At 44.8% G+C, this 26,856-nt stretch overlaps 2 protein-coding genes across 2 annotated transcripts in view; one reads left to right on the top strand and one right to left on the bottom strand.

Annotated features, from left to right (window-relative positions):
* The window catches only part of LOC311365475 (NXPE family member 3-like), a 42,273-nt gene extending 32,164 nt beyond the window's left edge, over positions 1–10,109 (bottom strand). The window contains exons 1-2 of the mRNA XM_084485022.1: positions 10,049–10,109; positions 6,794–6,868 (exon numbers count right to left, since the gene is read on the bottom strand). Coding sequence (XP_084341148.1) covers positions 6,794–6,818 — 25 coding nt within the window. The 5' untranslated portion in view covers positions 6,819–6,868; positions 10,049–10,109. The remainder of the gene's footprint in view (positions 1–6,793; positions 6,869–10,048) is intronic.
* dtnbp1b (dystrobrevin binding protein 1b) overlaps positions 1–26,514 on the top strand; it is a 31,034-nt gene extending 4,520 nt beyond the window's left edge. The window contains exons 2-4 of the mRNA XM_084485023.1: positions 19,783–19,941; positions 22,902–23,045; positions 24,128–26,514. Coding sequence (XP_084341149.1) covers positions 19,783–19,941; positions 22,902–23,045; positions 24,128–24,396 — 572 coding nt within the window. The 3' untranslated portion in view covers positions 24,397–26,514. The remainder of the gene's footprint in view (positions 1–19,782; positions 19,942–22,901; positions 23,046–24,127) is intronic.
* The last annotated feature ends 342 nt before the right edge of the window (positions 26,515–26,856 follow it).

The following is a 26,856-nucleotide window of genomic DNA, read 5'->3' as shown; positions in this document are numbered from 1 at the left end:
CGAGAGAGAGAGCCATAGATCAGACAGCCAGATGCTGTAATCTAGATCTCAGGGGGTAGCAGCAGTATTAGAGTCTGAGGGGTGAAGCGGGCCTGAATGACATCTATGGGAGCCGATGGTAACCGAGCTGGGGCAGAGATTGAACTGATCCCAGATAATAGTTAACTTCACTGATAGTATTGATAGTCAATTTTATTAACGTCAGCATGTGACACACACACTGTGTGTACGCAGTATTTGTTAAGCAACAAAGGGACAATAAATCACTTGTGATACAAGTGATTTAAGTCACTTGTGATACATCTGTACAGAAGAGCTCTCTATGGGAGCACTGTTGAGGCCTTTTCATAAGCAACCAATATGGCTGACACTGATGTGTCACACGTTTCGCTGCTATGATTCGCTGTAGCTCTATCCAATGGTGTCCAGAGGCGTTTTGGTCGGCTCTCGGACATTGAAAATGGACAGCGATTCTAGACAAATACGCATTTGTGAATTGGTCTGGCGATGTCAGGCTATGAATACACATGTTCCTGAGGGCCTTACTCTGCATTTCTTAGCATTTTAAATGGTGAGAATAAAAGTATAAAATGTTAAAGTTAGACCATAGCCTGACCTGTAAAGTAAATCGACGTGGTCTAGTTGGCTAACCTACCTTAACAGGTCCCTGTGTGCTGCATCATTGTGCAGTCTACTCACTTTCCTCTCTAACCTGAGGAAGGCACTTAAGAAGCTCGGTCTTCCTGTAATCCAGAGTAAATTCAAAGAAACATCATTCAGGAACGAATTTTAAATCTATACAGTATTGTGGTTCAGTGGATTCAACCCTGCCACTATTTCATGCCATGCTGTCATTGATTTCCCCATACGAAGCTAAACCCCAGCTCCACTGAACTACATTCTAAGTCTCTACTGCGGAGTAGTGTGTTGCTGAACGCGGCACCAGCCGATTAAACAATTAACGCTACGAGTTCTGCTAGCTAGCGTTCTGGGATCACTTATGCAGAACGCTGTTTGATTCTCTTCCAGAGTTAGCTGTATGCGACCCTCTGTTTGGCAATATGGTTCCCATCATTCACTATAGCTCCAGCGATTGTAGAGGCTGGTTGTGTGTAAAACAGTCTGGCGTATGCGTATCCACAGAGGGGCAAAAGGAGGCAGATGAGGATAACCAACAGTGAGTGTTATGTGCATAGTACACACGGCCCCATGGCAGTTGGTTTGTTTTTGGGGGGTTTGCTCTGAGTTGAGTAGAGACGTCGGAGTGGGATTTATGTTGACAGATGACGCACTCGAATGCACATACTCATGTAAACAAACGGGCGCACGCACTCACGCATACGCACACTCCAGACTCACATGGGACTCGCTCACATACGTGCAAAACAACACAACATGGAAACATAGAACACAGACACTGATGCATAATGCAAGACAGACACGAGCTGCATGTCTGTATCGGTTATATAAGTCCTTGATCACTGTTTGTGAACAACATTATCAAGGGAGAAGAAAACTACAGATTTTTGGGGGAAAACAAAATAAAGAATTCAACAGGCTGGTCTGGGCTTACAGGTTTTTAGATTGTCTTCTCCTCTTTGTATCCTCTCTTCCTCTCTCTCCAACCCTCTCAGTACCCTCTCCCTCCTCCGGGGATGGGGGAGATAGGAAGGAATAGAGACAAGCAATGGCAGAGTGAAAACTGTGCCAGGTAGTTGTTCTAATTAGGTTTGCGGCCCATCACACAGTGTTTACACAATCTGTGTGTGTGTGTGTGTAAGAAGGAGAATACAAGAGATAAGCTATGACGGATAACTTGTTTGCGTGTGTATACATATGCATGATTGTATGCATGCAGGCAAATGTTAGAATGTGTGTGTAAGTGACAGGTTTATTTGTTTGGAGTGTGTGTGTGTAAGCCAGGGGGTTATTCTGTGTAATGTTTGGATTGTGTGTGTGGGTGTGTGTTTAAGCAAGGAGTGATTGTGTGTAATGTTTGGAATGTGTGTGTGCATAAATATGTGTGTGCGTGTTTAATTAAGGGATGCGTTGTGTGTAATGTTTGGAATGTGTGTGCGTGTGTGTGTATAAGCAATTGGTTATTTCTGTGTGTGTATGTCTTGAGCGTGTGTGTGTGTGTGTGTTAGTGATGGGTTATATTCTAATGCACTACTACATCACTGTCCACACTTGTCCTGTCTGTTCCAGATCACTGTCCACTCCTTCCCCAATACACTGCTGGTGCTGCCTTATGTAACCATGTACACTGCTGTAGCCAAGTACACTACCCAGCCCCCTTATAGCGCTCTATAAGTGTGTATACACTTACCGTTGCTCTCTATCTTTATCTTTCCCCCTCTCTCTGTTTCTTCAACCAGTTTATTTCAGGATACGGTAATTGATTGTTACATTTCAATCTCCTTCTTTTAAAGGCTTCTTCTAGGGTTCAGATAGAATTGGCTAAGGGCAATGAAAGGAGTATTGAGTTGATATACATAACACAGCATTAGGTTATATATATACAGATTAATCTGTGAAACATGCTAGGGAACTGTAACCCCTGCAGGCAGCCTGCATGAACACAGGAAGCTGTGCACAATGGTTCTAGTAGTCTGGACCCACTGATGTGCTATGTACCACGAATGCTTACCCCTGCTGGCCATTGCTTTGAAACATAATTGCCAATGCTAAAGCATCAATGGTATGGTAATATGCAGCATCAATGCTAAGCAACCACCGCTAGCCATTGGTATGAAGTGTTCCTGCTAACCATTGCTATTAGGGGTGCACGATAATTATCGGGCCAATAACAGAACTTATTACGTCATTCCGGTAAGTCCGATATCATGACAAATAGCCCAGATAACATAGCCTATATCATTTCAGTGGAGAGCGAGCTACCGCTCTCCACTGAATGATGGAGAGCTCGTCCACTCACTTACACACACACACTGCCATTCTTACCCACACACATGCGCTAACTCTCGTAACAATTATTATTGACAACAGTTAGCTGAACATTATAGGGTCCCGGCCTTCCACTCCCTGTTTTCTCAGTTAAACACAGAAATCAACTACATTTGTCCCAGTGTTTGTTAGATGTGAAATTAAGCAAGAAAAGACGCTCTTTCTCCGGTAACGCAGCCGTTTGCGACATATTCGTAGTTTATTCTATTTGTCTGTAACTCATGTTCCAATCTTTCATCGATCGATACGGATGTTGTGGATGCAACGGAATATATTATGCATCGCTGCAGCAACATTTAAGATTGCGATGAGTTCTGCCTATTCTGCCTCCGTTGCTGCGGTCAGACCAAAACACACCTGAGTGACAGGGGCCGTCGTGGACCCTACATCATATCCCGCCCCTTGCAAGCCCGCCCCCCTAAACCCCCCATTGATTCTACTGATGTCTGAGCAACAATGTCATGATCTTAGGTCATGATCATTTATATGTGTGTGTGTTATTGGTTATCGGTATCGGTATTGGCCTTTAGGAGCTGAAAGTTATCGGTATCGGTTAAAAAAAAAAGTTATCGTGCATCCCTAATTGCTATAAAGCATACATGCCAACCACCGCTAACAATTTCTTTGAAGCATCAACGCTAACAACATCTTTAGTCATTGATGCAAAGCTTTAATGCTTACCATTGCTATAAAGCATTAATGCTAACCATTGCTATAATGTCACAATGCTAACCCACTGAGCAAGTGCACCTGCTGAATGTGGTTTTAATTTTTTTCATTTTATTTTTGCAAATGAGTTCCTCATTTACAAAAACACACGGCTCCCTGCGGAGAAAGCGGGACACCGAGACAAAGAGACCCAGATGGTGACTTGTGCTACACGCCCCCACCACCCCCCCGACCCCCCACGGACCACACAGTTCCTGTGTGATTCACCCACCCGCTGAAGGGGGATTTTGGAATGGAGATGCTGCCGTTTATCAGGGAGAAATAATGCAGAGAGAAAGATGAGGAAGGGATGAAGCAGGGAGAAAGACCCCGGCAGGGTGGGGGAAGGGATGGGGGGGGTTGCTCATAAAGAATCAGAGATGCATATTTCCTGGAACCGTCTGCCTGCCTGCCTGCCTGTGTCTCCTCCACGTGCTGTGTCAATAGGCACGGGGGGAAGACCGCTCTGTGGGGCGGCCCCTGACTGTGAATCATGGAGAGGGAGAGGAGGCATGACAGCATGGGAGAGATGTGGAGAATAGAGGGAACAGAGCGGGGAGGGAGGGGGAGATGACAGCAGAGTGGTAATGTGTGGTGTCATGCAGAGTTTAGGCAAGACAGGCATGTCTTGCTGAGCGCTTTGGGTGTAGCAGTCAGTGTCCTGGAGGACACTGACTGCACAACGACGATGGAACGACGATGTAAGTCCCCGTTGGGTTTGTAGTAGAACGCAACCCTTTCGAATGTCTCCATGTTAGTTTGTGCATCTGTCTCCGCCTCTGTTTGCGGTTTGTGCTCCTCTCGCTCTCACCATTTCCCTTTTGTTCTCATGATCTCTGCTACTCTCAGTTTCCATCACTCTATCTCTCTCTCTCTCTCGCTCTCTCACTTCCTCTCTCCCCCTCTTGTACATCATGTCTTCAGTACATCACTTATTATTCACATGTATCCATCACATCAGCACATTGTAATAGTAGGCCAGAGTGCTCTGGGGAGTCATCACGGATGCACAGTGCTTCCACCAATCTCGCTCGACCGCGTTTAACCCCTGGTCTGTACACAGAGGCCTCGTTAGTGCATATAACCCTGGGACCTGCCCTGTTGTGGTAGCAGCCGTCCGTACACTAAACGCGTTTGTGGCCGTGCTATATAAAGCATGGTGGCATCCGGGTGGGAAAGTGTACTGTGCGCTGAATCCACACAAATGTTGTAGTGAAATGATATGTCGTTACGGGGAGACGTTGTAGTGTTTGAAACTTGATTCGCGTTTCTCATCCGAGACGAGAGTTTGCATCAGCCTAAGTTACGGTGTATTTACGTTGGTTTGGGAGTTTAAAACACCACAGCTCTCTCTCAGGTCCATATGGTGGAGTACGGCCAACAAAGAAGTCCCATGATGCATTGTGACGTACAAGCCCTAAAGGGACTGATGGGATGGGCAGCTAGGGGCCTGCTCAGAGTGCACTCACTCACTGTGTTTTGTATGACATGCTTGTATGACAGGTCGGAGCCATCAGAGTCAGACTGGGGGAGGCCATCATGCCGTCCCCATTACTGTGCATTTAAGTATTTTATTTAATTATATTTAATCACATTGTATATTGTATATGTCACTGTATAATTGCACATTCAACACTATGTTTTTCTTTATTGTTATTCTATCTCTCAGCCCTTGTTATTCACTCTCTTTATTATTTGTATTATTACTATTGGGTTTTAGCATATGATCTGTCTATCTATTTATCTATCTATCTATCTATCTAGTTAGCTATAGGCGTCCACCTAATCCATACATTTCTTGTGAAAAAAGCACAGGCAAACTGCTGGAAACTTCAGTCAACCGCTTGATAAAAGCCAACACATGTTTACCCGGCCAACCTCTAACATGGGACAACACCAGCAGTAACACCTGTGTCTCATCTCTATCTCAAAACTCTAATTGCTTTAAAGGGAATGGACACATAATGAAGCAACAGACTGCAGATGTGAACCAGATGTCCAGACACCTGTTCAATCTATTTGTGTGTGTGTGACATCATCCACACCATGAGTGAGGCCTCACACTGGGGGGCTTGCATGTCAGACTGGTCTGTTATGTACTGGCTGAGAGGATCTGTTTGGATTCAAACAGGCACCAACACATGTAACCACATGCTGCCATAGAATATTTATGCCCAAGATGATGTAGCACAGTTGTGGTTGTGGAAGAGGAGGCAGGATAGTCTAAGGCAGTGGTTCTCAAAATGGGGGTACCCCTAGGGGTATTTTGGAGTACTGCAGGGGGTACTTAAATACAATTTTTGAATTAGAATAAAATAAATAGCTAACTATCATTCTGAAAGCTTCTGTTTTGTGCCGGTGAAGGGGTTACTCAGCTGAAAAAATATCTTAGAGGGGGTACAGTAGTAGAAAAGGAAGTCTAAGGAATGGAGAGTGTTTGACTAAGTTTCTGGGTTTGAATCCCAGCTCGAATAGCCTACCTAGCCTACCTTAGGCATGCTTGTACAGAATTACCTCACCTGTGCATGCTCATTAATAACATGAATACAAGTGTGCAATATCATGTACATGTGCATAGAATTTATTATTGTGTATCTGAGCATGTCTTAACAATACGTCCATATTCATATACATAGACGTTGTGTATTGATTCAGAACCATAGAAGATAAGATTTGTGATTGTTATGTGAATCGATTTTCACACACACACACACACACACACACACACACACACACACACACACACACACACACACACACACACACACACACACACAAAATATATATCCTGGCGCCATCGGAAAAAGGAAAGGAATAAAACCGACACCAGCCTTTAATTACTGGATAAATACTACTTCCTTCAAGGCAGGCAATTAACCTGCTACACAACCCTGGTTATCTCCCTTCATCCCCCTCCCAGTTCATCCCACCCTCATTCCTCCATCTCTATTAGCGCTGTGCGTGGCTTAGGGTGAAGTAAGCATCTATAATAGTCTCCTCAGGCAAGGTGGAGGTGGAGGAGGGGTAGTGGATCATCTTATATCTCTATCCGTGTTGGGGTCTTATGTGCGTGTGGTGAAGACTATTGTCAAGGAAATGAAGTCATGACTTTACTTACTTAGTGGTTCCAGGCAGCGGTTCATTTACTTTGCAGTGCCTGGCGTAGGTTCTCAGTCCGGCGTATAATATCTCCCTGCAAATGAAAAATATGGTTATTCTTCCCGACGTATTAAATGCATCCGTTCTCGACTGGCAAACGAAGCAGGGTGGGAAACGTTCAAGAATCCGTTTTGTGATTTGGGAGTTTATTACCAAATCATTCACAAATGTGTTAGTCTTTGTATTACGATCTGTCTTTAAAGAGAGCAGTGTTTTTATAGTGATACAGTTTGTATATTCTGGCTTCAGCTATGCCTCCAGTCTACATTTTGTAGTTGTCCACCTATTTATATACAAAATGTGTGTTCTGTAGGCTCCCTTGCAATGAACTTTCTAAGCTGTGTTTGTGTATAGGAACATGTGTATGTGTTTGTATGCGTCCGTGTGTGTAGGACCATGTGTATGTATGCTAGTACATGTGCATGTGCATGTGTGTATGTGTGTACACTTTAGCTGCATGTGTGTGTGTGTGTGTTAAATCTGTTGTGTGTCAGCATGTTAACATGTCTGCACCATGACCATGTATTAAAGGCCAGAGGGAAAAATGCAGCATCAGCCGACATCAAGTAGCAAGCAGAAGAACCTACACTTAAAGAGCATTAGCCTCCAACGCTAGCAGGATCCAACGCCTCTGGCATACGCTGCCCTCCATATTCACATTCACAGCTCTTTCACTTGACATGTTTTGATATTTAAGATTACATTAAGTCATGATAAAATACATTAGCAGCTTCTTCTGTGTCTGTCTGGCTGTCTGTCTGTGTGAACGAGTGTGCATTATGGAAATAACTAATTCTGATCTCAAGAATCTTGTCCCATAAATACTAAAGAATAGTAGTCTCATGTAATGTGGCTTTGTGTGTGTGTGTGTGTGTGTGTGTGTGCGTGCGGATGTGCCTGCGAGTGAACGAGTGTGCAATTATGTAAATGACAAATTCTGGGTCAAGGATCCAATAAAAACTAAACCAATAGTCCTGTCTGAAGTAAAGTGCGTATGTGCGTGTGTGTGTGTGTGTGCATGTGTGTTTTGTGATCCCATTGAAACTAATGGAGACCTGCTGACACAGTTCCAAGCAGATGGGTCGATCCAGTGCTGTGTGTTACAACAATCCACCTCACTGAGGAGCTGACGTTACTCCAAGGTCACACACTTGACCTCCCCTGACCCCCCGTGGTCTTCCATCAACCGTGTTGTCCTTTTCAAAATAAAGGTAGGCGCTATTATCACGTACGGCAAGATCTTGAAAACCACAGGTGGTATCAAAGTTAGCCAAAGCTAAAATAGCTTAAACTGTAAACCCATTGGTCAGTTTGGAAAGGGTAATGCATTGTAAAATATACTACTGGCTTTTATAAGCTCACCAAAGGCAATTCATTTTAACAATGGCCCAGGTCAGGCCAAACGATTTATTCACAGGACTCATATTTATCAGACTATTTTAACACCCGACCAGGTGAGCTTTACCTCATCTGTGTTTATAAGATAAAGGAGATGGGGCTGCCTGTTGTACAGGCTAACCTGTAGGCCTCCTTGAGCACGATGCCCCCTGGCCCCTTCCAGCTCCTTAATAACACACATCTCAAATCCACTGAGAGTGGCTTTGACAAACACTCACTGGTAAAGGACACGCTTCTAATTTAAATGTCAAGTAGGAGCCTTTATTAAAAGAAGATCTTCACAGATCTAATGGCATGTTATTTCCCATGCTCCAAACCAAAACAGGAGTAGGCATGTCATCACGTCTACCTAAAGCTAAGCTGCTGGATGCAAGGGTTTCCTGCGGACATGGGAAAACCCAGCATGTGGAAGCCCATTTCCTGATCATAGGACAGGCGGGAATAGAGGAATTCTGGGTTGGGTTAAATGTTGGATTTCATGGAGGCTGACATGAAGGCTAATTTCAACATTTAATGACAGAATTCTGGTCATTTGGAGTCATTATAGCCATTATAGTCATTATAGCCCAAAAACAGCTTGTCGCTCTAATGAATTTGACTTCTAGCTGAAACTCTCTTCCCCAACTAATCCACCCCTACCACACTCCCCCCTCTCTTCATCATCCTCATCCTCCTTCTCTAGACAACCATGTCCCTCTAAGCATGTTAGCGTCAAAGGCTATTTTTAGAGCTAGCTTTTTCTTTAGCCAGAGTGGATTAATCCCTTGGTGATGATGACTTCAAGAGCATGAGTCAAAACTCACCCTCTCTTTCAAGGTTTCCACCTGAAGTATGCATGCACGCACACGCACACACACACACACACACACACACACACACACACACACTTAAACAAACACATATGAACATGGAGCTGCACACACACACGTTCAACAATACACACATAAATACACACACATGGACACGCACACATACACAGGTTCCCACACACACACTCACGCACTTGGACACACACGCACATGTTCCAACACACCCACACACACACACACACACACACACAAACACATTGTGAATGCATCATTTACATTAAGAACCATAAAGGTCCATCTATCAAAGCCAATCTGTCACATGCACGAGTAGCAATACATTACCGTGTGCATTACACAGGTTGGAACATCGTGATGATTTATATCTAAATCGACTTATAATCAGCACATACTTCCATAGAAGATGAATCACATCTATAGGTCAGTGTTAAACACTGTTTATTATTCTGACATGTTTATCATGTTGATGGACGATGTGGGCGGTGTTTCAGCCGTCCATTGTGCCCAGTTCATTAGCAATACAAATAAATGCAACATTTCAGAATGGATCACGACACAAATAATTGATAGCCGTAGACTTTATCGTGGCGATGGTAAAGTCAACTGTGAACTAGATATTCGCTCTCCTTGCTCTTCTTGCTCTTTGATCTTGCTATTATTTTCTTATAGTCTGACTACTGACTCGGTTCTATGCACTTCCCTTTCCGATGTGTTGAGAGGGCTGGTGAACTATGGTCTGGGCTGTATGTGTGGAGGGTGATGAAGAAATTTATAGGAGAACGGAACTGAAACAAAATGAGCCAGCTGTCTTCACAGCTACACCATACGAACTGTAATTATCAGTCCTGCCGGGCTTCATCTATGCAGAGACATTAATAGCTTAGACATCCTCACTTACAGTCATATATGTGTATATATATATATATATTAGCCTATATTAGGGGTGCACGATAATTATCGGGCCGATAAAATTAATTATTACGTCATACCTCCAGTCACCAGTCCGTCAAGCTCCTGAAGTTTGCGGATGACACCACCCTCATTGGGCTCATCTCTGGCGGCGATGAGACTGCCTACAGGTGGGAGATTGACCACCTGGTGACCTGGTGTGGCCAAAACAACTTAGAGCTCAATGCTCTAAAGACAGTGGAGATGGTTGTAGACTTCAGAAGGAATGCAGCCCCACCCTCCCCCATCACTCTGTGTGACTCCCCAGTCGACACTGTGGAGTCCTTCCGCTTTCTGGGCACAGTCATCAGCCAGGACCTCAAGTGGGAGCAGAACAGCTGCATCACCAAAAAGGCACAGCAGAGGATGTACTTCCTGCGGCAGCTGAAGAAGTTCAACCTGCCAAAGACTATGATGGTGCACTTCTACACCTCCATCATAGAGTCCATCCTCACCTCCTCCATCACCATCTGGTACACTGCTGCTACAGTCAAAGACAGGAGCAGACTGCAGCGTATCATCCGCAGTGCTGGAAAGGTGATTGGCTGCAACCTGCCGTCCCTCCAGGACCTGCACGCCTCCAGGACACTGAGACGTGCAGGGAAGATCATGTTGGACCCCTCCCACCGGGACATAAACTGTTCGAAACACTCCCCTCCGGCAAGAGGTTGAGGTCTGTCAAGACCAAAACCTCACGCCACAAAAACAGTTTCTTCCCGTCTGCAACCGGCCTCATCAACAACGGCCCCGGACCCCCACTGACACGCACACTACCCCCACTAACACGCACACTACCCCCCCTTCACCCACCACCCGTCATCTGCCTATGATGACAAAATTTTTGCACTACTTGCATCATTCTGCACAATTGTATATATTTTTTTTTCTAATATTTTTTTCTAATTCTTATTACGGTTCATTTGTATATAGAGTGTCTTTTTAATTTATTCTATTATTATCTCTTTAATTTTAATTTTTTTATTTTTGGAATATCTTATTGTATTGGACCACTTGATTTATTGTTTATTGTTTGTAAATATCGTGCGCACTGAAAAAACCAAGAAAAATTCCTCATGTGAAAATGTATTTGGCAATAAAACCTTTTCTGATTTCTGATTCTTCTGATTCCAATAAGTCCGACAACATGACGAATAGCCCCGATAACATAGCCTATATAATTTCAGTGCCCCGCTCCCACTAACGCTAAATGAAAGGTCTTATCGTAACCCTAAAAGTACACATCATACAATCAATTACAATACATGAGTTCACAACTGCATGCGGATATAGAAAATGTTTTTTTTATAATATGTTACACCTTTCCTGCTGTCGGCTCCCAGACCGTAGTCGAGGAGCACAGCGTCGATGTTCTCTCGGGGGTACCACCCTTCCCTTTGACCGGCAATTTTTTCTCATTTCAATGCTCTTATCAACATGGAAAAGTGGATCGGCTTGCTTTGTGCAAATGTTTTTTTTTTATTGAAAACAACATTGGCATATACTGTAGTGTTCAATTTCACTACACAACTACACTTTCACAACTACACACAAAAAAAAATTGTAAATCCCCCCCAAAAAAACCTTAATCTCGCGAAAAAAAAGAGTGCTGTTAAAATGGGTTTGCGTTTACGCCGTTAAAAACGTGTTTAACTGACAGCACTAATATATATATATTTTTTTATTTTTTTATTATTATTATATTTTTTAAGAAATATCGCCCCAAATATCGATCTTTTAATGAATAAAGTAAGGCGCTCTAAACAGATTTCCCTGCTCCTCAACATATGAATGAAGGACACTTGACCGGAAGTTAACGAACCAAAGACGAGTAACTGAAAAACTCAGTTTGGACCCTGAATAAAGAAGGAAGTCCAGCACTTTACCTTTTCACAGTCATTATGTATTCATTGTTAGACATATATTGTGATGTATCATTGATTGTCTAACAATATATAGATTTGCTGAATCGCAATATTATCGGTATCGCGGGCCATGTATCGCATATCGTATCGTGAGGTACCCTGTGATTCCCAACTCTAATATATATACTGTATATATTATACCAAGCCAAATGTTTTAATAAGCGTCCAAAGGTATAAACAATAGGAGCTTTAAAACAACTCTGTTTAATTCCTGGAGCATTGCATTACCCGAACCGAGCGAGGAAATCTAAAATATTCCCTTTGTCATTCTAATCACGAACCACTTAGAGTCCCTGTCTGCCTGGTGGCTGGTGCCTCAGAGCGGTCTGTGCTCTGGGAGCCAGCCCGCAGCGAGGAGGGTGCTGTATAGGGCTGCCGATGCTAACTGACAGATGGAGGGGTGGGCGCGGCCAACACAGAGAGTCAGCTTTCAAGGTGGTCCGGAGCCAAGAGCACACACGCAGACGTGCACGCACGAACGCACGCATGCACATGCACACGCACGCACACATATGTTCTGTCTCACAGGCACACACGCAAACACTCACACAGGAGTGCATATACAGTTGCACATGCACACAAACACACACACACACACACACATGAATACAATATGCACACACAAAGACACTCTGAGGCAGATCTGCAGACCATGAGGGAGTTGGAAGGCAGGCAACCAGGAAAAAAAAGATAAAGGCAGACGGACAAAAGGAAAAGTTTCACACTTTGTTTCACAGAACTAATTGGCTGACTTTGACTCAACTCCAAGGAAGCACGCAAGTTATATATATATATATATATATATATATATATATATATATATACATACACACATATATACATACACATATGTATATATGTGTGTGTGTGTATATATATATATATATATAGAAACTTAAACAAAATATAGGGTGAAGAAGTTTAATAAGTTTAGATTGCTGCACATAATAACATTAACGTCCCTTTTGTAAACGATAAACAGGCCTAAACAGGTGTGCAGGAAACACACATCTCGCTTAACTGACCCCAACCCATCTCTGAGAGCACACAACAACCCCCCTTCTGATTCAGAAAGGCTGTTTGACCGCTTCATGTTCGTCCACCCCTCCAAAAACATGTCGAACAACCATGATCACCCAAATAACAAGCAGCGGCCCGTAAACACATGGTTCTCATGTGTTTTGGCTTTCTGTTGTGTTTCTAATATCAGGTCATGTTTTGCTGTCTGGCTCACTCAGTATCATGGATGCTAGTTATGACAGTCTGCCCATCACACAACAATGCAGATATAGACACACACCTGCACACACATAAAGACACATACACTCCAAGATAAAGACAGACATACACACACCTGCACACACATAAAGACACATACACTCCAAGATAAAGACAGACATACACACACATGAACACACAAACACATGAACATACAAACACACACTCACATGAACACATAAACAGACACACACACGTGGACCTGCATATGGATCGCACTCCTGTCACACACTCAAACACATTCCAGTTCATTACACTACCAGAATACCATACTCAAACATACATTACATATAATGTATGTGTCATGTTCTCAAGACTTTACAAGCTCATCATTCATAGCTTATCTCTATAATTATACCCACCAATAACATGCAAATCATCTTTATATCAGCTCACCCTACAGGTGTTTTCATTTGGCGGCTACACAATGCCAATACTCTAGTCCTCCCTAGGGCTATATGCACTATTAAGTAATTTGAGCAGTTGTTTTCATTCAAAGACACTTGAAATTAATGCTGTTAAAGATGCCCTTCATAAGCAGGGAGGGGTCATGGCATATTACTCAGGGATGCCTTCAGCCCGGAGGAATCAAACCCAAATTCAAAAGTAGTAGTAGTAGTAGTAGTAGGAGTAAGAGTAGAAGTAATAGTAGTAGTAGTAGTAGTAGTAGTACTAGTGTGGAGTAGTAGTAGTATTAGTAGTAGTTTTGGGCAAATCTGCATCTCCTCTAAAGCCCACCATTTCCTCATTTGCTTAGTTTGGTTCTCTGCTCTCTGCTCTATGCCGCTTTTCCACCGACAGTACCAGCTCAACTCGCCACGACTTGGTTTGGTTCCAGGCACGTCACGTTTCCAAAAAAAGTACCTCTTCAACGTGGGCGGGTCGTAGAAAAGAACCTCTTCAACGTGGGCAGGTCGTCATTAGGTTTTAATCCCGGGAGACGGGATTCCTGGGAAATCTGATTGAGACTATTTCCTGATTCCCGGGAAAGTTTATGACGGGAAATGGGAAATAAAATAAAATAAAAAACGCAATGACTGCTCGTCTATTGTTATCATACAGTAACGTTGATGGAGGCGAAACTTGAGCCCTGGGAAAGGAACGACACAAAAACGAAACAGCGAAACGCTGATCCGTGTTCCCCTTGGGAGCGGGTCCGCGATCCAACCCCCCCCCAGTCAACAATCGCGTCCGCAATGGCGCTCATCCGCGATCCAACCCCCCCCCCCCGTCAACAATTCGGCACCTGCCCCCTGTGCACGTCCCTGTAAGTGCCCCTCTAACACAAAAGCTGGCCCCATCCCGGCCCCCCCATTAAAACTGGTATAGAACCGCCACTGATACCAGGTACCATGGAAATGCAAAAAAAGGCGGGCCAAGTCGAGGCCAGTCGAGGCGAGTTCAGCTGGTACTGTCGGTGGAAAAGGGGCATTAGCCTACCACAGACACACACACACACACACACGCAAGCACATCAACGTGTACACACACACACACAGGCAAAGAGAAGGATACATACGCAAACAATCTGTTTGCTATTGATCCGAGAAAAGGTCAGTGCGAAAATAATTGGAAACGTGTCAGACATGTGAAGGTCATGCTTTAGGAGTCTACTCCATAATTCTAGTAGGACAGCTGTAGGTTGTTGCTATGGAACTTCAAACTACTTCCCTAAGTCAGAAAAGTAAGTTTCACTGGTGATGAAAGGTATGTGTCAAGGGCAACGGCTGCACTTGATTAATCACAATCATGTATTTACAATCATGTTTTTACATACATGTATCTACAATAAAGACTATGCAATACTGTATTCACAAGTATTTACAGTAATGTATCTACACATATTTGCAGTCATTTAAAAGTACGTACAGTCATGCCAGGATGCTGAACCTCTGCAATGAATAAATGTTCAAAACTTAGGGTAATAAATGTATCACACATGTTATCAAGAGGTAAAACACACTCCGGATGCCATTTTATACCTTTCCTTCAGTCCGAGTGATAGCTCCTCCGTTCTAACCAGTGAGCAAACCTCTAGGTCTCCTGTAGTTATCAGGTTAGTTCCATCTCCTCTCCTTTCTTTAGAGGGTAGCATTAGCACAATGCTCAATGGGCAGACGGCTTTGTAAGCACGATGCATTGACCACTGAATACATAAACAGCAGCTTCCAGGCAGCCACTCAAACAGTATGCCGCCAACAGGACGCCCTGGGGGGGGTTCTGTCGTTTTGGTTGTTGCTGTTGTTGCCATGAAACGCGATAATGATGTTTCGCTCTCAACACATGACTACTTTTTGAATTATTAATGTTGATTAGCAGACCATGTCATGTCTTATGAAGGCTGTTGATTCAGAAGACGTCTAAAGAGGCGCAGCTGGCGCTGTCTTTATTAAATCTTCACAATTGCAATCACTCTCTCAGGTCCTGTTCTCATGATTATCATGACCAAACGTTTATTTTACCGAGCAAGTGAATTAAGAACAAACTCTTACTTACCACCACGCCCTGGAAGCGGCAACAGCCTTCTGTGGGAGAGAGGCCCAGGATGATAACCGAATTGGAATAAAAACGGACAGGTCAGACAGAGAGAAACGCCAATGATTCAGCAGAACCATACGAGGCCACAGACCACATGAACTAGCCAGTCATAGACGGCACAGACAATGTGGCATCAAACGGGAAGACAACAATCCTATTACAGTATCAGGGATGGAATGACTTTATCTCCTCCCTCCTTCTGTTCTAATCTCCCTCGTCCTCTCCCTCGCCCTCTCGCTCTCTCTCCCTCTCTCTCTTAAAAGCATAAGTGACACAGCTAAAAGTGATACTGATGGTAACCAGATAACAAGGGCTGGTGCTCATTCACTATCAAGACAACAAACAGTATTACAGCATAAGAGTTGACATCTCTCTCTCTCTCTGTCTCTCTCTCTGTCTCTCTGGCTGTGTCCGAAATCGTTCCCTATCACGGATATAGTGCACTATATAGGGTGCTCACCATTTTGTAGTGGTGTTCGAATGGTTAATTTCATTCACTATAGTGGACAATAAAATACCCAACATTTGAGTGAACATACGATGTTCCCTACATGTTACTCCCGTATAGCACAATGCAATGCGGGTGCATTTACTGACGCAAATGACGTTTAGAAATGTTCAGCGTAGTGTCCAAATTCTTTCATTCTCAGTTTGTTTGTTCCCTGTATCGTTCACTATATCATAAACACTATATAGGGAATAGTGATAGAGTGAGTGAATAGGGAACGATTTCGAACACGGCTTTTATCTCCTGAAAGCAGAAGGGCTGAACCTGATACTGACACTGCGAAACCAGATACCAAGGGCTCATTAACCATCAATATTCTACTAAGCACTTGGCAAGGGAGATTATCGTGTTTTTTTAACCTTTATTTAACCAGGAAAGTCCCATTGACATTAAAAACTTATTTTTCAAGGGAATCCTGGCCAAGAGGCAGCAAAAAGAAATGACAATGTAACAATGCTATACACAGATGGGGGTGTTCAGCCCATAATAACAGCCCATAATAATAATATAATACTATATTACTAGAGCCATGACTTTATCCCCAAACATTGTGTTTTCTTAGTCAAACATGGATTGCTGTAGGGAAGGTAGCCTGAATCGTGGGACTAAATTACCGTACATGCTAATGGCAGTAACAAATTGCATTTGTGGAGTCCATAGCGTGTCCTAATGCTTGTGTAACAGCATTAGATTGTTCTGTTTACCTCCTCTGGTCATGACCACTAGTATGGTCATTATCCAATCAGAGCCAGCAACACTTGAAGTTCATGTTGAACAGCCAATGGTGTGCTTCCTACTTGACATTTTTGAAGCACTACCCCTCCTCCAGCACTCTCTGTTTCTCCACAGCTCAACAGTTGATGGAGGAATATTCCAGAATGGTTTAGAGCTGGTTTTAAAAGCAGCCCCATCTTTACTTAGCTGATGATGACCAACTTGTTTGAAAACACAGGAAGAACTCATCTGGAGTATTAAAACAATCAAAGTAATACTAATCTAAATGTTAATCTTTTATTAGATTTTCCGAACTCACCTCCGGCTTCATGAGGTAGGTTGTTCTCAATATGGAATAGATGGTACATTTATTTTGAAAATAAATGTGGTTGTGTATTTGAATACATGGTGTGAACATGGGGGGGCAAATGCCCAACATGGAGGCTAAAAGTCAGCTTTTACTCCAAAAATAAGATTGAAGAACGACAGCTCAGTGTTAGCCTGGTCCTACCAGACTCTCGTACTTCATTTCATTTGAGAGAGTCTGGCCACTCTCCATTGACAAATGTTAACTCACTTGAAGGCGGGTGTCTGTTGGAGTTTAAAACTATTGGATCTGCCCAGTGCCTTTATTTTCTCACTTTCTAAAATGCTTTTTTTTATTATTAACTTTGCCTTTCTAAAATGTTTCTAAAATGCTTCTTTTTTTTAAACTTTGCCTTTATTTTCTATCTATTTTACTTTTTTACTTATCTATTATTTTATTTTATTGTATGACAATGTTTATATGTGAAGCACTTTGAGTCTGCCTTGTGTATAAAAAGTGCTATATAAATAAATTTGCCTTGCCTTGCCACTAGCCTGTGTCCTCAACTTCTCAGCCATTCCCTCTGTTCGCTGATTGGGCAGCCAAAAAATTTGCTGCAGTAAAACCTGTGAATATACCGCAAATCCAGACCTAGTACTGAAGGGAAAGGAAAATTGAGCAGAAGTACGTAGGCGGGCGGAGCCAGGCTAGCTCAGCGTGTGTCTGAGAAGCAATTAAAGCAGTATTAGGATAGACCCGAGCTGGGCTTCTGACCTGAGCCTGCTCAGTGAAGCCATGGAAATGAGCCAGTCTTCATTTCTCTGTTTCTAATCTGCCCTTGAGCATTAGGGGCCAATAATTAATCAGCAGCACCCTTGCTAAGTTCTACTCCAGACGCGGAGACACAAGTGGGGAGCATCTACCTTGAGGTTAAGTTAACTGAAGATGGGAAATATATGAGACAAAATAAAAAGAGGATTGAAGAGAAAATGAAGAGACAAAGTCATCTTTTAATTGAATCCGCCTTATAGGACACCTTTTCTCAACAACCGATGGAGCCGTCTGCTTAGACCCCGGCTCCTGAGGTCTTAGTCTGCCTGGTTCCTCTCTGATGATACTCTCATTAAGCCAGGGCGATCAGGTGTGGAGTGTGTAGTGTGTAGTATGGAAGGCACTGTGACTTCCGTATGAAAATGGGTAGTATGGAAGTCACAGTGCCTTCCATACGGAAGTCACAGTGCCTTCCATACTACCCATTTTCCACGGTGACTTCTCTCTTTTCCCACCGAGACGCCCAGAAAGGCTCATGTTACCGTAACGATGAGGATCAACCGCACTATTGTTGGATGTGTAAAGGCGGGATTAGGGGTCATCACACTGTTATTTTATGATTTATCTTAGCTATGAATCACAACCGCCCACCTGTCACACACAACATGAGCCTCTGAACACAGAGTTTGTGTGTGTGTGTGTGTGTGTGTGTGTCGTGTTCGGTGTGCGTGTGTGTGTCGTGTTGCTTTGCGACACAGCAAACCTTTTAACGACGATAATGTCTGTTAGCCTAGCCCCTCGGCAGACATGCTGTTGCAACGGCAGTTGTAATAGAAGCAGTTGTAATGCTACCTAGTTAGCATCAAGAGATCGCTAAAGAATGAGGGATTTTAAGATCTGGCTTTGATTTTAACCTTGAATTATTTACACGTCACTAAAACGTGTAAATGGTGACTATAACGTCAGCACTAATTTCCCTTGGGATGACTAAAGTCATATTTTCTCTTATCTTCGAACAAAACCCATCACATGCTGTACATTGTAATAAAGGGTTGTCATGCTGCGTTCCACATTATGTAGTGAAGATACACTAAAGGCACATCTTGTAGAAAGGCCAAGTTCAGCGGTTCACCTCCAAGGCCTCTGGACTTCAACTGAAGCCTCCACTCAGTCCTTTCTGAGAGGGAACAAGCTGCCTGAGACTAGGAAAGGTTTGATTAACTGGAGCGTATGTAGTGGGGGATTATTCTTGTGTGTATTTCAGAGGTTTGTGTGTGTGTGTGTATTTGAATGTGTGTGTGTGTGTGTGTGTGTGTTATCTACCATTGACTGGGTATTGTATCCCTGACATAATGGGAGCTTGTGTGTATGTGTGTGTGCATTTGAGAGGCTGTGTGCATACGTGTGTGTTGGGGGTTATACAATGAACCATACATCATTCCAGTTCAGTAAGGATTCACCATGGCCTTAGGATGGGATGTACACATATTTACTCACTCACACACACACACACACACACACACACACACACACACACACACACACACACACACACACACACACACACCTGACATGATCTCAAGTGAACCTCCCACTACTCCAACATCCCCTGTGCAACGTGCTACTTTCGTAACCACGGCGACGACAAGAACAACAAGAGCATATGTATTGTTTGACTCTTGTTTCCCACCTCCCCCCTCCCCCCTCCCCCCTCCCCCGTGTGTTTCTGTGCCCCAGTGGAGCTGGACGCGGAGCAGGGCCAGCGTGGCCCCCCCGCTGAGCACCCCGGGGTGGGGGGCCAGGTGAAGCTGAAGAAGTACAACCTGGAGGACAACTTCCACCACGACATGGAGCAGTACCTCTCCACGGGGTACCTGCAGATCGCCGAGAGGAGAGGTGAGGGGTGGGCGGGGGGGTGGGGGTGGGGGGGGGGGGGGGGGGGGCTGGGCGGGGGGGGTGGGGGGAGGGTGAGGTGGTATCGGGGACGGAGAGGGTGGGACGCAGGTGGGTGGTTATGCAGTGCTTGGGAGGGGGGGGGGCAAGCGAACACCATCAGCATCTCATTCGGACGACCCCCATGAACCCTCTTCCTCATCCTCCTCCTACACTGGAACCTTCCAGAGCGTTCCCGCTCTTGCCGGAGATGGGTTCCTGTCAAGCTTTTTAAAAAAAACGTGCACGCAGCAACCATTACTTTGAAAAGCCCTAATCTCCCAGCTGGGTTAATGGGATGAGCGTGCACAGAGCGGTGCGGCGGTGTGCACGGCGCATTAGCGGCGCTGCCAACGAAATGCCCCCGGTGGAGCGGAGCGGGGCTGGAGGAGAGGAGTCTCTCCAGCATCTCTCCATCACTCCTGGAGAGAGAGAGAGAGAGAGAGAGAGGGAGCGGGGAGGGAGAGGGAGCAGGGAGGGAGAGCGGGGAGGGAGGGAGAGAGGGAGAGAGAGGGAGAGAGAGAGAGGGAGAGAGAGAGAGAGAGAGAGAGGGGAGGGAGAGAGAGAGAGACGGAGCAGGGAGGGAGAGAGAGAGAGCGGGAGGGAGCGGGGGGGTGAGAGAGAGGGCGCGGTGGGGGGGAGGAGAGGATTCTCTCCAGCACCTCTCCATCGCTCCTCCTCAGCCGGTAAGCCACTGGAAAACAGCTTGATGGGGAGGAGCGGACGGGAGGGGGCACGCATGGGAGGGGAGGATGGAGAGAGAGGTGGAAAGAGGGAGAGGGGGGTAGAGAGAGAGAGAGAGAGAGAAGGGGGGAGAGAGAGGGGGAAAGAGGGCGAGAGAGAGACAAAGACAGAGGAGAGAGAGATAGAGATAGTAGGGGGAAGAAAGACAGAGAGAGGGAGAAACAAAGACAGACATAAAGACAACAGGGAATCGATTGACAAGAAAGAGAGAGAAGGGGAGAGAGAGAGAGAGAGAGAGAGGGAGGGAGTGAGGAAGAGTGAAAGAGGAAGAAAGAAAGGAAGAAAGAGGTGAAAGAGGAAGAGTGGAAGAGTGACATGAAGACAGAACGGGAGAGAATTTGAGGCATAGAGGGAGAGCGAGAGACATGAAGACAGAAGGCGGAGAGAGGGAGAGAGAGAGAAGTGGGGAGTGAGGAAGCATGACATGAGGACAGAACGGGAGAGAGGGAGAGTGTTAGATATGTACTCTACTAAGCTCACCGAGAGAATCTTCTTAGAGGACAAATAAGATAAACCGGAGGACTGAGCGTATAAAGAAAGACTTCCATCTTCCTTATCTACAGCAATCCCTCACGATATATTGTCTATTTGTCTCCCGGCGTGTTTATGCATTCAAAGTCAGACTAATAACCTAAGTCTTCTGAGCCATGCTAATAAGGTGTGATGTCATGTTATATTGTGTCGATAAAGCTTAGGAGGGGCTTCTGGTTGTTATTCAGGGGAGGAAGGGAATACAAGGCTGCTGGGAGACTATGTTGAATGAGAAAAAGGAACAAAACCAGGAACAAAACACAATGATGACCATGAGAGAGTCCCAGAGACATGAACTCTGATAATACCAAGCAAACAATGAGAGAGAACTTGAAAACTTTTGGAGAGCAATAATACTGTGATAAAACTGTACAGCCTTCTGCCGACCCCCACTCTCTCTCACACATACACACACACACACACACACACACACACACACACACACACACACACACACACACACACGACAGCAAATAATGGTCCGTCCTTCCTTCCTTTCTCTTCCTCTCTCTCTCTCTCTCTCTCCTAATGGTCAATCTCTCTTTCGTGCTGCTCTGCTCTGCTGTGCTCTCCTCATTTCCTTGAGGTAAAGTAGCCAATGACATCGCCTGTCACTGCCGCCTGCCCACCAATCACCTCGCTCCTTGCTGCCCACCATTGCTCCCACCCCACCCCACCGCATCGCATCACACCACACCGACTTGCTGCCTGTGATGCATGCACCATGTTGTCATAGTAACCGCGGGTCTGTGCCTTGCCCGTCCACGTTGCTCAGTCTAGCGCCGGGTGTCTCTAGTCTGACCGTGGCCCCCTGACACCACACTCTGAACAGATGTAGGTATATTCTCAACATTAAACATATGCCTCTGTTTCCCCATGCAACCCTCCAAAACTCAAACGCCGGGTTGAACACGCGTGTGGAGAAGTCCCTCCTCAGACACTCACGTGTCCGATCTGACCTTTTCAATCCTGCAGTACAAACACATCTCAGACCAGGCTTTAAAGGGGGTGATGTGATGTCACCAGGTGGGAGTGGGATTGGCCATTACAAGCCGTTTGAAAATCTGCCTTTTTCCTTTGTTTTAGTGACATCAGGAGTGGGCGTGTCCACCTAGATGTACGCTGGATAGATGAGCAACATTTGCTACAGTCCACTGGGTAGGCTGGTAGACCGATCTATCCGGCATACATCTAGGCGGACACGCCCACTTATGATGTCACTAAACACAGGACAAAGGCCGATTTTTCTAACGGCTTGTGATGGCCAATCACACTCACACCCGGTGGCATCATATCACCCCTTTACTGGCAGCGTCCGCATCTAACGTGGGCTCTGGGAGTGTGTTAGTGATGAGCCCCACCTGCAGCGTAGAACAGGCATGACCCCACCCGCTGCATCCCTCATGTGACGCTTCATAGCTACACCCGGTCATGTGATTCAGAATCATAACATGCTGCGCCATCTTGGTCTCCACAAGCACTGCTCAAAAGAGGAATAAAGTGCTTATGCCATCTACAAAAAACACCATCACACCTCCATTAAGCCATCACATCCCACCTGACGAATGCCTGTCGAGTCTTGCCCTGTTGCATCCTGGGAGTTGTAGTCCTGAGGAGGTCACACGAACGTGTCTCCTGTCCGTGTGCAGCGCCGATAGGCAGCATGTCGTCCATGGAGGTGAACGTGGACATGCTGGAGCAGATGGACCTGATGGACATGTCCGACCACGAGGCCATGGACGTGTTCCTGCACACCGGCGGGGACGACAACAGCGCCGCCTCCCCCGTCGCAGGTAGAAACACATAGAGGTTAGAACTCCTCCCCTAGGACTCCTCCCCTGTCACAGGTAGGAACACATAGAGGTTAGAACTCCTCCCCTAGGACTCCTCCCCTGTCACAGGTAGGAACACATAGAGGTTAGAACTCCTCCCCTAGGACTCCTCCCCTGTCACAGGTAGGAACACATAGAGGTTAGAACTCCTCCCCTAGGACTCCTCCCCTGTCACAGGTAGGAACACATAGAGGTTAGAACTATTCCCCTAGGACTCCTCCCCTGTCACAGGTAGGAACACATAGAGGTTAGAACTCCTCCCCCGTCACAGGTAGGAACACATAGAGGTTATACACACACACACACACACACACACACACATGTTTATGTGCTGTAGTCATAAAGCCAATCAAGAGAGCGAATAATGGTCCTTCCTTCCCCTCCATCTCCATCTACATACATATAAGAGGTTGTTACTCCTCCCCTAGGACCGGTTCACACTGGGTGGGAAGACACTGTCATCATTTGGTAGACTTATTTCAGAAAGCTTCCATTGATTATTCATTATCCATGTTCTTTACCAGCTGATCCTAGACCAGGGGTGGTGGGGGTGTCCAGGTCACTGTGGGCATAAAATGAGGGAAGACAGGATCACATTCACATTCACAAATAACACCTCCCCCTCGTGTACCATTCAGTGTCATGGTGTGGATATAGGATGACACACTCCATGAAAACACATGTGAGAGACTAAAACCTCCACCCACACCTGCACTCATGGTGCTTTGAACTGAAATGATGATCATTTAACCGGCACTTGAAGATAGTACTTAGCATTGTGTACCGTCTTATCCTAGCTATGCTCTGTTGTATACGGGGAATGGGTCAACCTAGCATTTGTAAGTGCTTGGCACCTGTTTCTATGAATATCTCTACTGCACCGACAGCGATATATTGTTGTTTCTCTTTATTCTGAAAATTGTAATGCAATTTTTGGATAAAAGCGTCTGCTCAATGCCATCAATGTAAATGTAACTGAAACCTAACCTGTACCTACCTGTCTGTCTGTCTGTCTGTCCGTCTGTCCGTCCATCCATCCCCAGGTCCAGACATGGATTCCTTCACCACAGAGATCAGCCTGAAGGTGCCCACCCAGGCGGAGCTACGTCACAAGCTCTCCTCCCTCTCCCCCGCCTGCACCGACAGCCAGGACACGGATGGAGGAGGAGAGGAGGAGGAGGAGGAGGATGGCGGAGAGGTGGAGGAGAAGGGGGGAGGTGGAGGACGCAGTGGGAGGAGCAGTAGTAGTAGGAGGAGGAGGCCCAAGGAGGTGGGGGGGCAGAGAGTGGGGGCTCCTCTTGGGAAGAACTGAAGAGGAGGGTGGAGACTCTTTTGGGTGGAGTAGAGAGTGAGAGAGACACACACACACAGACACACACACATTGAAAAACGTGACTCTTCTTTGCATAATGGACAGTTTGAAAAGATATTTCTCCACTTTAGGGTTATTCTCATGGTTTCATGTTAATTCAGGGGCCATAACCCCACCTTATTATATTGATCTTTTAGCGGTTTAATCCAAAGAGTGAATATTTAGGAGCTGGCAGGATGTTGAGCGTCTTGCTCTAAGGGTGCTTACAGGTTAGACTACGGACATTGGAAATCGAACCCGGTACCTTCTGACAGGGAGACAATGACGTCACCATATCCAAATATAAATGACACACTCACATTGAACATAAACACAGGCATTGAAATAGTTTTGCGAGAAGGAGAAAAAGATGGATCAGTTTACAAAATCCAATGGTGTTTTATCCTTATGTTTACAACCGAATAAAGGAACTGGAAAATACGTCAATATTTGAGAATACCAAGGTATGAACACACCTTGTGTGAGCCGTGTTTGTTAATTTGGGGTTGGAGTGTATAGATGATACATGCACTTTCAAGCTTTAACTAAAGCACCCGTTTTGAGTTCAACTAGCCATCATAATAAACGTTGGTGTAATAAAAGCCAAATTAAAAATTATTTAGCCTATTGCTTAAACAGTAATAAATATAAACATTTTATTCTTGTATGGATATTAATCAATGATATGAATACAATTAAGAAATAAACGACAATTGCTTCGGTGAACTACAATCACAGCCAGCCCTCTATACCCACACAAACACCATCTCCCAGAATGCTTCGCTTCCCATCGCAGAACTGCGGGGAGGAACCAGAACTTGATCCGGTCCACAGCACAGCACAGTCTGGACCCATAGTTCCGTACTTGTGACGATGGCGGTTACAGTCTCCAGCTCCTCTTTTTGTGGAGAAATGTTGAATTTCTGCGTGTGACTGCAGCAGCCTGCACTCTCCGCCATATATCCGGACTTCTTTACCGCTGCCCGTCTGCCGCTGAATCGCTTTCTTGATGGTAATAAAGTCTTCATCCACCCGGGACGTCAAGTAACGGATTTGCGGAGAAATATAGCGCTGGGCCAGGGACTTGAACCGGTGTCCCCATCTCTCTGTGCGATTTATACTGTGTGACACGGAATTGATATTTACAGCATAGTAAACAGTCTTTTTTTATCCACTCTTGGAGAACCGGAATACTTTAACGGTGTGTGTATTGTGTGTTTGGCGTTTATATTTAATGACCCTTGTGGTGGAACAAGCTAATGCAGTTTCAGACTCGACAGAGCGGCTAAAAGCCAGTTCGAGCTCAGATGCCCGGTGGAGAGAATGAAGCAGGGATTAAATAAACAAATTATGAAAAGCGGTAGGATGACTTTGGTTCCAACGTTTACAATCCTGACAAGTTTGAATAAATTATCTTTGCAGTCATACGGGTACAAACTGTTGATTTGTTGATGAGGTTTGTTTTAAACACATTCGCTGAGTCAGTAGGGAGCATGCCTATCCATTTCTATGATTCTTTTTTTTTTTCAAAATTAGGCCTTATGTTCCCACATTTTACTGGCACCGGCCTCACTTGAGCCACAACATCTAGTCGGAATTGAGCTAGGGTTAGCTCTAACCCTAACCCTGTCTGCTAGGCTTTTCACCAAATATTGTGGAAAATAATTACTAATTTATTAACTATAAAGTGCTTACAAAAATATTGTGGGAGATAGGGCATACATTGAAGGGAAATAAGGAACACAAGACCTAATTTTCAAAATGTCCTAGAAATGTGGGACCATAGGGTTTCATTGAGGAAAAATCTTGTGGGAAAAAAGTGGGAACATAGGGCCCAATTTTCTGTGAAAAATAAATCCTTAGAAATGTGGGAACATAGGGCTGACCCTAGTCAGTATACCCCTGCTAAGGAGGCTATTAGACTATTTTTGATATTGTTGGTGAGCTTTTTTGCCCCGTCTATGATATTGTGTGATTGTCCCAATTGAAAGGTAACCCCCAAACTCCTTAATGCTCCATGTTCCTGTAACAATAATTCACCAGCCCATACAGACAGCCCTCCCTTTAACTGAAGTTTGTCTTAATAAACTCCTGTGACTCCCCTCCTCTCTTCAAATCATTACAAAGACACAGGTTGGAAATGACAGTGAATTGTCAGCAAGTTTTTATTAAACCTTTAGGTATAAACTGCAAAAAGTAAAAAACTGTCAATACAACCAACATGGGACTCTCTTTCCGTGTGGGAAAGGCGGAGACACGGTACTAATAAATTAAGTGGCCCATGGACCCCAGAGTAAAGTACTTTATACTGTAGAAAATGCAGAACAACTCAAAAAACATAACTGCACCAGAGTGTCCGGGGCAAAGAAGACCGGTTTGAATAAAATATATCGTAAGGCCATAAAAACTCGACAACCACTT

This window comes from Micromesistius poutassou (assembly GCF_964030765.1).
Source record: "Micromesistius poutassou genome assembly, chromosome: 20".
Lineage (NCBI taxonomy): Eukaryota > Metazoa > Chordata > Actinopteri > Gadiformes > Gadidae > Micromesistius > Micromesistius poutassou.
Note: the sequence above shows the minus strand (reverse complement) of the source record. Positions and strands in the feature narration are given on the sequence as shown.